Source organism: Calliopsis andreniformis, chromosome 3 (genome assembly GCF_051401765.1).
Source record: "Calliopsis andreniformis isolate RMS-2024a chromosome 3, iyCalAndr_principal, whole genome shotgun sequence".
Taxonomy (NCBI): Eukaryota; Metazoa; Arthropoda; class Insecta; order Hymenoptera; family Andrenidae; genus Calliopsis; species Calliopsis andreniformis.
In genome coordinates, this window is record NC_135064.1 from 13,320,805 (window position 1) to 13,332,557 (window position 11,753).

The following is an 11,753-nucleotide window of genomic DNA, read 5'->3' on the forward strand; positions in this document are numbered from 1 at the left end:
AATGTAATAATGGGACAAGTAATTGAAATATATTTCTAATAACTTTCGAACTTTTCTTTGATAAATATATTAAGCATATCAATTGCATTAAAGTATTCATCATTTGTTATCTAAAATACGTGAATTATTATATTTATACTAGAATAATATTATAAGTTTTACAAATCTCAGAATTGTTTCTCTATTATACTTATAGCATTGAACTGAGTGATATTAATTCTGAATAATTGAGACCTGGTTAACTAAAGTTTCATTGTGACTATGAATTATTTTAAAACCGAAATTCGCGCCCTTCCGCAAAATTTGAATAAGGCGCACTCTAAGGAATGATCACGTGACCAGTAATCGACTCTTTCTTCATCAGTTTGGTTGCAATTTAAACAGCGGTACGTACATAAAACTTCGTGTGTTTTACTGTGTTTTGTGTGTAATTTTTTACATTAAGTAGAAGATAGTGCGTGTGTCGATAATTTTTGTATCAACCACTGTTACAGCGCAGTAATTGGTAAGTGACTCTATTTTAAAATACAATTTACAAATACTTTTTGAACGATATCCTCATTGTTGTTTCCCTCGAAGCCATCTTGGAATAGATTAGGTCAAAAGGCGCGAATGCGTTCAATGAATAATCAGTAAAGCTTGTAATATAAATAGCTCGTTTATTTCAATTTATCGAAAAGATGGAGCTTACAAAATGCACTGTACCGTCATATAAATATAAATGTACAAGATATTGTTATATTAATAATTTCCTGAGTAACGACCGACTGCGAATTTTTTGTATAGCATTGAGTAAATTCGCAATGGGATTAGTTACGGGCGAATGCATTTTAGTACTCGGTGCAAAATACCAACGTTATCAACTATATATATTTGCGCGTAAAAAAACTCGTGCTAAACGGGTACAATTTTTCTAATAAATATTGTACTCTGTTACAAAATTAAATTCTTCTCTTCTTTCTCGGAACTCGTATATTTTCGTAATGGTTCATAAATGAAGTAAAAATCGCGATAACAAAGTAATTATAATATCCTAATGCTACGCGTATAATATATGTTTAATAGTTCAGTTTTATTCAATTATACAACTATATGTTTGTATTTCTATCATGTACATGTTTGGACCATAAATTAAACTGTCGTAGCATGGAGATCAAACGTTCGAGATAAGACTGCAATTTTTATAGATTAACATCTTTATTATGGGTAAAAACGTGATGTTATTCGTGTTAATTTATTTTTTATTGTTTCTTCTTTTCTGGGAACGTTACTTTATTGATATAAAATTTATTATCAACAATGCTAAATTTATTTACCATTAAAATAGAGAAATTAAGTAAACCATATTTTGTTTTACAATAAATTTTAAAGGTTTACTTTTCCTATATGGCATGGAACACATTCACTGTCAGTGAAGGCTATAAATTCTGCTTAGGCAAATTTAATCAAACATGTATATCACAGATTTTAATCTGACTAAAGATATAATTTCTGATGAATTTTTGTTGCTTGTTGTTTCTCTGCAATTAAAAAAAGATAATATTTTATAGTATCCATTATTTAGACTATATATAATTTTATACATGTAAGAACTCAAATGATTTTCTACAATTATACGCTAATTTAACAAACTTGAATGTTACTAGTGTTTCATTAAAATTATTTTGAGTTCTATACTAAATTGGGTGCAACTGTGAAAATTTAACAAATGGCAAAACAGTTTTGCCATTAAATCCAAGAAATCTGATCTTCAGTCAAAATTAAAAACCTGTATATATTATATGTCTAAACAATCCTCATAGTGCACTGCTTGCATCATATGTTAACAACAAAGTATTTATATTAAATAGTTAGTCTGCTTACAAGCCTCCTTTAAGTAGAAAATCCTGCTTGAGACTTGAATTTAGTAGGATCCTCAAACAGTAGTCTGATTAAAAGAGATTGATAATTGCAGGACAGATTGATTTTGCTACGCAGCTACTTCCCCAAAATTCATGTGACCAGTTTCCTTAGCATGCTGTTGAGCAGCTATTTGCCCATTCAACTTGATTTTACAATCATTGCACATTAACGTGAATTTTTGAACATCTGTGAACTGGCGACTAGATTTTGCTTCCCACGCAAGGTCTACTGCTTTTAATAATGTCCTTTCATCCTCCGTAGGAAAAATTGTTTGAATGCTACCTCCCTGAAGAAAAATAATTTGTAGTTAATATTAGAAGTTTTTAACATAAGATTCATAAAGCAGCAATATACTCACATCAAATGATTCTAAATATAGGGGATCATAATGAATTCCATCAAATATTAAGAAAACTCTTTGTGTGTAATGTTGATCTTCTCCAAATCTATTAATTATTGCATTAATACTATCGATTACTGCTATTTCTAATCCATAGAATTTCGATAATATAGATAATTCTATAGCTCCTCCCCACGAGTCAGGCTTTAAAATCCATTTACAATACTCAGGATTAGGTCGACCCAAAAAAGCTTCTGAATATTCTTCTGGATCAGCTGCTACAGCATTTGCTATAATTTCCCTCATAAAACTAGCACAGCTTGGATCAACCTTGCCTGAAATACATTATAAAATCAATGGTCTAAAATTACAAAATACTTAAGAATACAATAGCATGAAATATTTGCGAATGCCATTAGTAGGAAATATGGTTTATATAATAGTTGGTACCATTGAGCACGTAGCCAATACTAGTAAACAAGCAGGAGTTATCTGCAGGCACAACTTTTTTCATCAATATCCCAGGTGTATCGGTGAAAGTTTCTTCATTGACAATATGAGATCTACCAATATCCTCTGATCTTTCCTCCTCATTGCAGGCAGGTTGTTTTTCCTCAACAATTAGAGTATCACCTGATACAATACCAGTCTTTTCGATTGTAATTGTTTCATCTTTAAGATTTATTGCCTTTGGTGGAAAACCACCGAGAACATGGAGCGATCCGACTGGTATTCCCGTTATCTCGGACAATTTAGATTTTAACTCGGACACCTTGTCCTGGGGGATCAAACCGTTCACGACCTTTTGACCCGATTTCGTTTTAACCCTCAATACGAATCCGGCCATCGTTCTGCCGCGAAATATATATATATATATATATGTAATACGGATATATATATGTATGTTACTGAATTGACTAGAACGAAAATTTAGTTCTATTTTCCGTGTCCGATAGGATCAGCTGTTAAAACAGCGCCACGATAGAGTTTTGCTTAACCTCGTTGAAACGATGATCATGTCATGAGTGAAACACCACTTCGCGATTCATTCGTAACACATGTCTCGAATTATTCACTTTTGTTGATAACGACACTATCTTTCACGTTTTATCATTGTACTCTCGGCAGACGTAACTGAATACAGCTATGAAGCAACCTTTGCTTTATTAATGAACTTCGCTGCGACACTAATATTTTATAGAAACTTTTTTCATTGTAGAGTTGGTATTGTAATGTTTTTTTTCACTAGCAATTCGACTGTTGATAATGCAGGGACTTGATGAGTAGTTTTTTGAATTTCATAGTAGAGGCGCTGTTGACTTCTCAGTCGGTAACGTTACACTACAGTGTATATCCGTGTAAAATCGGTCATCATTTTATAGGAGTTCGTATTAGTCGATTTCGAACTTTCCTGGAAAATTATAAAATTTCTAAGTCTTTCAATACTTTCCATGAAAGTTGTTAATCTTTACGATATGATTAACAGACATTGAAATACATGCAAATTTTATAAACGTTATTATACATTTGATTTCAGTTAAAAAATAAACATGGATATGTTCATTTGTAACAGATGTTTTGCTACTGTCAGTCGAGGGAAAAAACCATTTTGTTTGACTCAATGTGGTCACGTATATTGTAAAGGGTGTATTCCCCAAGGTAAACGTAATAACTGATGTGACAAAATTCGAATGTTAATCGTACATAATTACAAATCCAATAAATTAAGCGTTGATATTATTATGCGAAATACAAGATCGAACTAAGATTAAATTTTCTGTAAAAATCTTACAAATATTTAATTTTATATACTACAGCTGAAAAACAATGTCCACAATGCCAGCAAATGGATATTTTTTCTGTTCAATTGCAACAACCGTCTTTAGCAAAGGTAGAAAATTTTTTTATTCCACTCAACGAATCATTGGAATTATTGCATAAAGTATACGGTTTTCAAAGTAATCAAATGAAAATTGTGATGCATCGTTTCCACGATATAGTATGTTTTTCAAATAAATTCTTTTAGTAGTGCTTTAAGTAAAATAATATATTCAATCATCTTTATAATCTTTTATTTAAGGACAAAAAATATGAAACATTGAAGTCGCATTGCTATAATCTCACTCGAAATCTGAAGGTACTTCAAGATAAGTACGTCAAACTTCAAATGGATTATACACAACTACAAGAAAAGCTTATGTCAATGAAAATGCATAGTAGTTCACTGAATTCTTTGAGTAACATATCTACACCAATTAATTCCACTAATAAAAGAATATCAAGGTATTACATGGATAGGAATGAACATAATAAATGGCAAGACGAGAGATAAGCATAATATTCTTTGTTTGTAGGAACATGTCGAATTCATGTTTTACATCTTCTGGGGTCGGTATGTCGTGTGAATTTTCTAATACAGAAAAAGAACGTAAAATATTACGAGGTCTTCATATACCACCATCCGTATCATCAAACGGTTTCCGTGGAACTTCAAATGCAACTTACACTTTTAAGCCTTAGAATTAAAATATTGTCTCCTAAATACATACATATCGTTCATTTGGATATATGACACTTTATAAGTTTGTATAAGTACGTAAATATATAAATCATATTAAGTAACCAAAAATAGAAATTAGAATTTGAAAATGAATATACATTTAGTAATATTCAAATATCACTAATTTTTAGCAATAAGAATTATTTATTTTGTATAATAATTTAACACCTTAATCATATGTAAATTAAGAAGATATCAATACTGTAACGCAATAAAATTTTTGAAAGACCGTTCATATTACCACTTGTATTATTTATGAAAACTTTAATCACTAAAATTTGGTTTAATTTTTCCCTTATACTTAAAAAGTCGCTTTCTAACACAGGAGAAAACCATACTCTATTTGGTATTTCGTATATTACAATCTATAACGCTGATTGTTTCGTATTCCTGTGCAAACGTCAAATACAAATTCAATTTACTATTCTTTAACATTAGAATTAAAATATCGTATACTAGACATTATTATTATCTACATATCGTATCGAATACGGTTCTCCAAAACTTATCTATGTTTATTTGAATTATACGTTCAGAAATTCAACGTACGACTCAAGTTTTTATAAAGAATAAACAGCATTCTTTAACACTACGCGCGTAAATAAAGTTTTATCATGTGATTGAGTATGCGCACTTTGGCGTGCGTTTTCAACATAGACGAATTTCATTTGAATCTTAAATGTAAAATTAATCGTTTTTAAAATTACACAGAGAATGATAACGAAATTGTAACATGTATGAAACACGTTCACAAATAAATATAACGTATTTACATGAATTTACAAGCCGTTCAAATAACAGATTTTCAAAGAAAATCTTTTCACGTGCCCTTATCTTCTATATAAAAACGAGAAAATAAAGTTTTTTTCTTTTTCCATTTTCAAAAATGGTACTCTTTGGTTGCTTCTCCTCAGGAGATCATTTGTTCTTCTACTTAATCCAGCGTGTCTTTTCCTGTTTTTGGCAACAGGAATGACATGAATCCGCATACTAGAAGCGAAAATAAATTCTATGTATGAAATCAGTAGATACAATACATATGTAAATATGCATCAGGTTTCTCCAATTCTTAAATTTCTTTAAATTTAATTAAATATGAAAGTATTATTTATTGTTAAATGATACTAGTAATATTTAGAATATTATTAAAATTAACTTTTGCAAGAATGATTGATTTTCACTCAAGTCATTTTGGTGATTTCAATGCTAGCAATTAAGACGATGATGAGAAATACTTTTTAGACAGTTAATTATCGTTTGATAATTCTTACTTTGTGGTAAAGATTTCAAATACTTACTGAATAAAAATGCCGCGAATAAAATTATAGGAACCACGCAGGCCAAGTCAATAAGGTAGCCAAATACTAAGTTTCCAACGAGAGCTCCTAATCGACCCATTGTGAGAGATAAAGCAGCAGCCATTACTCTGAAAATGCAATACATGTATATCTCACTCTATGTCGAGAAATAAGTACTAAATAAAAAAGCAATGCTTCTGCTCTCAAATCTCTTATGTATATCAAAAGTTAACATTCTTTACAAAAACTATTTACATTTCCATTTAAAATTGATTTCAAATACACCGCTTAAAATAGTCTATAATAAATTATTCCATATCTTTAAAATGATTAGACATTTAGTCACATACTTAGAATAATTTTAAAAAATCTTGTGTAATGAATGAAGAAACACTTTTTCTTTAATTTTAGATTATTTAAGCTTTCGGAGGGAGTACAAGAATCGTGTTCAATGTTAAACATCATTTTCAACATGACTATCATTACGTCCTCGATTGTCGCGACGCAATGTTTAGCCACCGTTCAACTATCGTAAATCAGTTACTATGTTTGCTTGTTTCCCGCAATAAATAAATCAGAGGATTTGCTTACCTGAGATTCGTCGGGAACATGTCGACGATTACGCAATACACCAGCGAGATACCGAGAGACGTCAATGCCTCGAACACGCACGATAATATTAAGTTCTGCGTCGAATTCATGACATAGTAGAAGGCAACTGTCACGGCGCCAGACACTAATAGTGACACAACTAAAAATCATGTTTTGTTTTAACTGATAATCCTTGACTGACATCGACGTGTTTTCTTGTCCATGATACCTACTGCTTTATGGTAGCTTTAATCTCTGATTTCTAATGTACTCACTTAAGAAGAATTTGGCGCCAAGTTTATGCACGAAGATTGGCAAGATGATGGAACCAGGAATGCAGGCGAGTCCGATGTACACCGTGTGCAGGTAGACAGAAGGTGCGATAACTGTATCGCATCCGAAAGGATCAACCATAGTGGCATTGTCTGATAGAGAGGATACTATGCATACGGATGTCGTTTCACCAGGATTGTGGTGCTCGAACTGCTCGAATCTGCAATTGTGACATGAAGTAATGATAAATAGAGAAAAAAATACCTACTACTTTTTTTCTGATACTGTCTAAAATCTTTGAACAGATTATATTTACTAAATTTATTCAAATTGAATGAAAAAATAATAAGTTTAAAAAAGATTAAACCTCTGTTTGTAACCTGGACCGTTTACGATCCAGACCATTTTTACTTTTGAAGTTTCACCAAGGTGAGAAAGAGGCGGGACTTTTGAGACTATAAGCAATATACATTCGGTAATAAAAGTTACTGGATAATATTCTACAAACTTGCAAGAATATTCAAGAATTTTTTAGATTTTTTAAACACACATATAAGAAAAACTATTTGAACTTGAAGGACCCAAGATTATTACCTAGTGAATAATTCTGGAAACCAGACCATGAGAGTGTAGTAGCTGCTGGTTAGCCCGAACTGAATCCCACAGGCCAGTAGCGTGTTACGGAGGTATGGCGTTTTGCAGAGAGCAGTTGTCAGATCCCGCACCTCCTTCAGGAGAACCTTTAGGTCCTTTCGCTTGTGGAGCTTCAGTGACCTCGTACTTTTATCTTTGTTTTTTTCTTGCAAGGATTTCACCTAAGAACATAAACATGTTAAAGAAAATTGTTTACCAAGAGTAATAATGTTATTGTGTCCATAAGAAGTGAAACTTTAGAAGGAATATACAGTTGGAAAGATTGAAAGAATATGTGATAATCTTATTTAATGTTTCTTAAAGGAATATTATTTGTATTTATTTTTGTCTTATTGATTTCGTCGTATTTAAATAAAATCTGTTGGCATAGGAGTCCTTAAATAAAAATGTTAAAACAATTAAAAAATATGTATATTCTATTCGAGAGTAATTACCGGATATGAATCAGGACTCTCTCCAGTGTTCTGCGCGTAAATCCATTTAAAGACTTCAAGAGCAGCATCCGTTTCGCCGCATTCGAGAAGAAATTTCGGACTCTCGGGAAAGGCAAAAAGCCAGAGGCCCAGCATTAAAGAAGGCAACGCGCACAGCGCGACGAAGAGATTCCATGACTTAAAGTAGAACATGTCCGAGGTGTACATGAAGTCCATTGGTATGATCAACCACGCGATCACTAGATAGTTGAGAAGTGAATTTTTATATTGTTTCAATTATAATACTTATTTGTAAGATATAAGTTATATAAATTAAATTGGTTAAATGTACATATCTTGCAATGCATTTTCATGTTCTATGTAACGACAGAATATTTATGATAGTAATTTCAATATAATAGTATTGTTAGTAGATATTATTGGGGCATTGATATTGTACTACTGCAGCCTAGCACTTTGGTGATTTCAATGCTACGTTAAGTGGCATCACCAAGTTCAAAGCGTTAAAGATTAATCTTTCAATATATGCACAGACGTTCAAATATTCAATAATTGAATTGTTAAATTATTTCATTATTCTACTAGCCAATTATTGAGTTAATGAATGATTAAACTATTCTTTTATATAATGATTCAATGAATTAATAACTTAAATTACATATGTTACTTTCATCGCTACTTATCGTTTAAGTACTTTTTCAACTGGGAGATTTTCGAAGAAAATTTGAGTGAATACAATACTCACGTGGCAATACTATGACACCAACGGTCCAGAACATTTCCATCCAACAAAGACATCTTTCACGATACTTTGTCGGCTGAAACTCCCCTAAATACGGAAAACAAATTCCCATAGCTCCCGTAACGCTGTATAGATGGAATAAAAATACAAATAGAAATAAAACAAAAATAAAAGTTGACGAAATGGTGTGAAGAGAAATGAAATGAATGGAAAGAAACAGTTAACAGATGAAAAAGTTCAACTTCATTGTGATACTTACGCGAATCCATTGAAAAAACGGAATGCCAGGAAGATCCAGAAATACTGGACGAACGAAGAAACGATACCGACGATACCGTCCATTAATAACGTAGCGATTAGAACGATTTTGCGTCCTTTAGTGTCAGCCAGGCATCCCCATATATAAGAACCAACTACCATACCTATAAATTAAAAGAAATAATATAAAAAATATCCATTAAAAGAAGTAACGATTGTTGTATAGTGCTCTGTTGACAAGATGAGCCCTGGCAACAATACCGATTTATTGGTTTCGGGGCTCATCTTATCAGTAGAGCACAGTAGTTACATATACTTTTTGATATACAGTGAACAATCGAATCATTATAATCAAATGGAAAAATTATACAGGTACTTTATGTTTTTAATGTCATTATTCCATTAATAGTAAAATATTGAGTAATGGATATAGACGCTCATTATAGTTATTTCTATAGCCTCACCTAACATTGGAGATGCTGTTAGCCACCCCTTCGATGTAGAATCCATCTCCAAATCGCACTGTGCTGCTGGCAACACGAATGAGAGTATCGTAACTCCAATCGCGGTGTCCATGTAAATCAGACCGCATACTGTCAGCAGCATGTAATGGAATTTGCCGAATCCTGAGCGAAAATTATTAACGAAAGAACTAATTAAAGAAAGAAACAGTTAATCTGTTTAATTAATTAAGGAAAGAGTTACTAATCTGTTATTAAAGAAGTGTAGCTTAAACGTATTACTACGAGATAAAATAAATGATTATAATATATCAATGAAATAAAACAAACTTAATATTCACTGATAGACTAAACATTTTTTGGCTAATTAATATTTATCAATGTTATTTAGAAAAATTCCATCGTGATGGGTTATTTTTCCTAAAAGCTCGAGGGGGTCTTCTGAAGATTCATCAGTGAGTCATCAATTTCGTAATTCTTAAAAATTAGATCACTTAATTACTGGCACATTTCGGAAAGTAAATAAGTATCTCTCAAGATTGGTTTAATATGCCTGATAAGAATTCCATCATGCGTGACGCATTGTAAGTTAAAGAGTGATCTTGAACTTGCTGCTGACACCTTTGTCTTGCAGAAATCGGATTTTACGATGTCATCCCGTGATTTATCAAAATATTTGTACAGTACCTGATAATTATCTGACAAGTTTCGAGAAAAGTTTGAGTAATGTTTCTGCTGGAGAAACACAATTGTCAAAGAAATCTCCGAATATGATTATTTATTTGAGATACCGGGAATGATTCCAGCTACTAGTTAATGACTAAATGTTTTTAAAAACGTATATAACTGTATAGATTTCATATTTCAAATTTACCAAATAAATCTACGTTGGATTGTTCAGTTTTGATAATCAGTTGATTATTTGATATTTGTATTATGTATTGATTTAAGAGGTAATCCCTCATTGAGTGATGTTCATTTGTTTTTCAATCTTGAGCTTGAGATCGGTGAACATATCATTTAAGATAACACTTTCAACAAGTTCTGATAACTGTATGGACTTATATTTGAAATTTCATTAATACGCAATTAATATTAGTAATCGATATCGGCTTACCTGTTACGGTGATTGCATGCTCGAAGTCGGCGCCTCCGTCTGCTAAGAAGTCCAGTCCTATTGCTAATAATTTATTGTTATTAGAGTATTACATAAATCAAATCTACATATATTGTTTCTGATTTGCAATTCATTTCAGTTTTGTAATATTATACAATTACGATGATATTCGATAATCTCAAACTAGAGGATATGAAATGTAGATTAATAGATAGAATAATCTATTTCAATAGATTATTTGAAAAATTCATGATATAGATTTCCAATTTAAAAAAAATTTCTTTACGAAAACATATTTATAATTTAACAAGAAAATGAAAAAGGGTCATTAAACAAGGTAACTCATCAAATAAATTATGATTAAGGATATGTAATATAATATTTTCAAAAGTAAATGTAAGTAAAAAGTTATTGTTTTTCTGCTATTTTTAGTATCGATTCCTGATCATGTCATGAGACAGTAGTACAGATCAAGGAAAAGGGAGACCAGTAGGTGAAGTGATATTACTTATAATAGCAATAGTAGCAGAGACATAGGAATATTACAACTGATGATGAAATTGTTAATAACAAGACTACTAATGGTAACAAAAGTATTAACACCAATAGTAGGAATCTAGGCATAGTGGTAGCAATAACAGTAAGAGTAGTACTAGTATTAATATTAATAATAACACCAGTATTATCTCTAATATCAGTACTACCAATACATACCATCAATCATAGTAATAAAATCAACATCAGCAATAGTGTATCCTCTACCACCAATCACCCGAGATAAATTAAAACTCTACTCATCAACACTAGAAGTCCCATTAACAACATTAGCATTCCCCACAGTACTAGCAATGATCGAAAGTATTAGCAATATCACTGGAAGAAATATTAGCGTCAGCAACAATAGCAACGTTACAAGAGAAACGAACCACCAGCATCTATCCCGATACATGTTTCGAGGTTTACTGCATCGGAAGACTATCACCTACCCATGATAACTCGTTACGTTTCGAAGATCGTCTGTCTCACGATGTAGGGTGGTGGTCGGGTCAGGTGGTGTTGGCGAGAACCCAGGTGCCTGGAGGACCCCGATCGCCAAAGCGCTGCACTGTCGGTTCCTCGTGCG

The 11,753-nt window shown here is 31.9% G+C and overlaps 3 protein-coding genes across 5 annotated transcripts; 1 reads left to right on the forward strand and 2 right to left on the reverse strand.

Annotated features, from left to right (window-relative positions):
- Positions 1 to 639: 639 nt before the first annotated feature.
- On the reverse strand, positions 640 to 3,407 carry Yod1 (Yod1 deubiquitinase). Of its 2 annotated transcripts, XR_013001557.1 has the most exons (4): positions 2,693 to 3,407; positions 2,261 to 2,577; positions 1,864 to 2,188; positions 640 to 1,520 (listed from the first exon to the last, which is right to left on the reverse strand). XR_013001557.1 is itself a non-coding variant. In XM_076375265.1 (3 exons), exons 1-3 carry the CDS (start codon positions 3,087 to 3,089, stop codon positions 1,970 to 1,972), a joined length of 933 nt encoding a protein of 310 aa, XP_076231380.1. In that variant the 5' UTR covers positions 3,090 to 3,407; the 3' UTR covers positions 640 to 1,969. The 2 variants fall into 2 exon arrangements, 1 of the variants encoding a protein (XP_076231380.1); XM_076375265.1 differs by having other exon boundaries at positions 640 to 2,188.
- A 385-nt stretch (positions 3,408 to 3,792) lies between these two features.
- On the forward strand, positions 3,793 to 4,824 carry LOC143177292 (uncharacterized). Its single transcript, XM_076375159.1, has 4 exons — positions 3,793 to 3,901; positions 4,060 to 4,241; positions 4,323 to 4,525; positions 4,597 to 4,824. The coding sequence occupies exons 1-4, from the start codon at positions 3,793 to 3,795 to the stop codon at positions 4,760 to 4,762; spliced, it is 660 nt and encodes a 219-aa protein (XP_076231274.1). The 3' UTR covers positions 4,763 to 4,824.
- A 171-nt stretch (positions 4,825 to 4,995) lies between these two features.
- Positions 4,996 to 11,742, reverse strand: LOC143177389 (synaptic vesicle glycoprotein 2B). Of its 2 annotated transcripts, XM_076375263.1 has the most exons (12): positions 11,617 to 11,640; positions 11,345 to 11,503; positions 10,631 to 10,693; positions 9,517 to 9,678; positions 9,054 to 9,216; positions 8,798 to 8,919; positions 8,053 to 8,291; positions 7,559 to 7,779; positions 6,967 to 7,184; positions 6,692 to 6,851; positions 6,101 to 6,228; positions 4,996 to 5,792 (listed from the first exon to the last, which is right to left on the reverse strand). In XM_076375263.1, the coding sequence occupies exons 2-12, from the start codon at positions 11,352 to 11,354 to the stop codon at positions 5,737 to 5,739; spliced, it is 1,542 nt and encodes a 513-aa protein (XP_076231378.1). In that variant the 5' UTR covers positions 11,355 to 11,503; positions 11,617 to 11,640; the 3' UTR covers positions 4,996 to 5,736. The 2 variants fall into 2 exon arrangements, with proteins under 2 accessions (XP_076231378.1, XP_076231379.1); XM_076375264.1 differs by lacking the exon at positions 11,345 to 11,503 and having other exon boundaries at positions 4,997 to 5,792; positions 11,617 to 11,742.
- Between the last annotated feature and the right edge of the window lie 11 nt (positions 11,743 to 11,753).

Excerpts from the sequence above, each read along its gene's own strand:
- Yod1 (XM_076375265.1), bottom strand. The coding sequence starts at position 3,089 with ATGGCCGGATTCGTATTGAGGGTTAAAACGAAATCGGGTCAAAAGGTC. Across the intron at positions 2,578-2,692 it reads TATTGGCTACGTGCTCAATG|GCAAGGTTGATCCAAGCTGT; the intron begins GTACCAACTATT and ends AATGTATTTCAG. Across the intron at positions 2,189-2,260 it reads TATATTTAGAATCATTTGAT|GGAGGTAGCATTCAAACAAT; the intron begins GTGAGTATATTG and ends ATTTTTCTTCAG.
- LOC143177292 (XM_076375159.1), top strand. The coding sequence starts at position 3,793 with ATGGATATGTTCATTTGTAACAGATGTTTTGCTACTGTCAGTCGAGGG. Across the intron at positions 3,902-4,059 it reads TAAAGGGTGTATTCCCCAAG|CTGAAAAACAATGTCCACAA; the intron begins GTAAACGTAATA and ends TATATACTACAG. Across the intron at positions 4,526-4,596 it reads ACTAATAAAAGAATATCAAG|GAACATGTCGAATTCATGTT; the intron begins GTATTACATGGA and ends CTTTGTTTGTAG.
- LOC143177389 (XM_076375263.1), bottom strand. Across the intron at positions 8,920-9,053 it reads CGTTTTTTCAATGGATTCGC|CGTTACGGGAGCTATGGGAA; the intron begins GTAAGTATCACA and ends CCATCTATACAG. Across the intron at positions 7,185-7,558 it reads TTTCCAGAATTATTCACTAG|ATTCGAGCAGTTCGAGCACC; the intron begins GTAATAATCTTG and ends TCACAATTGCAG.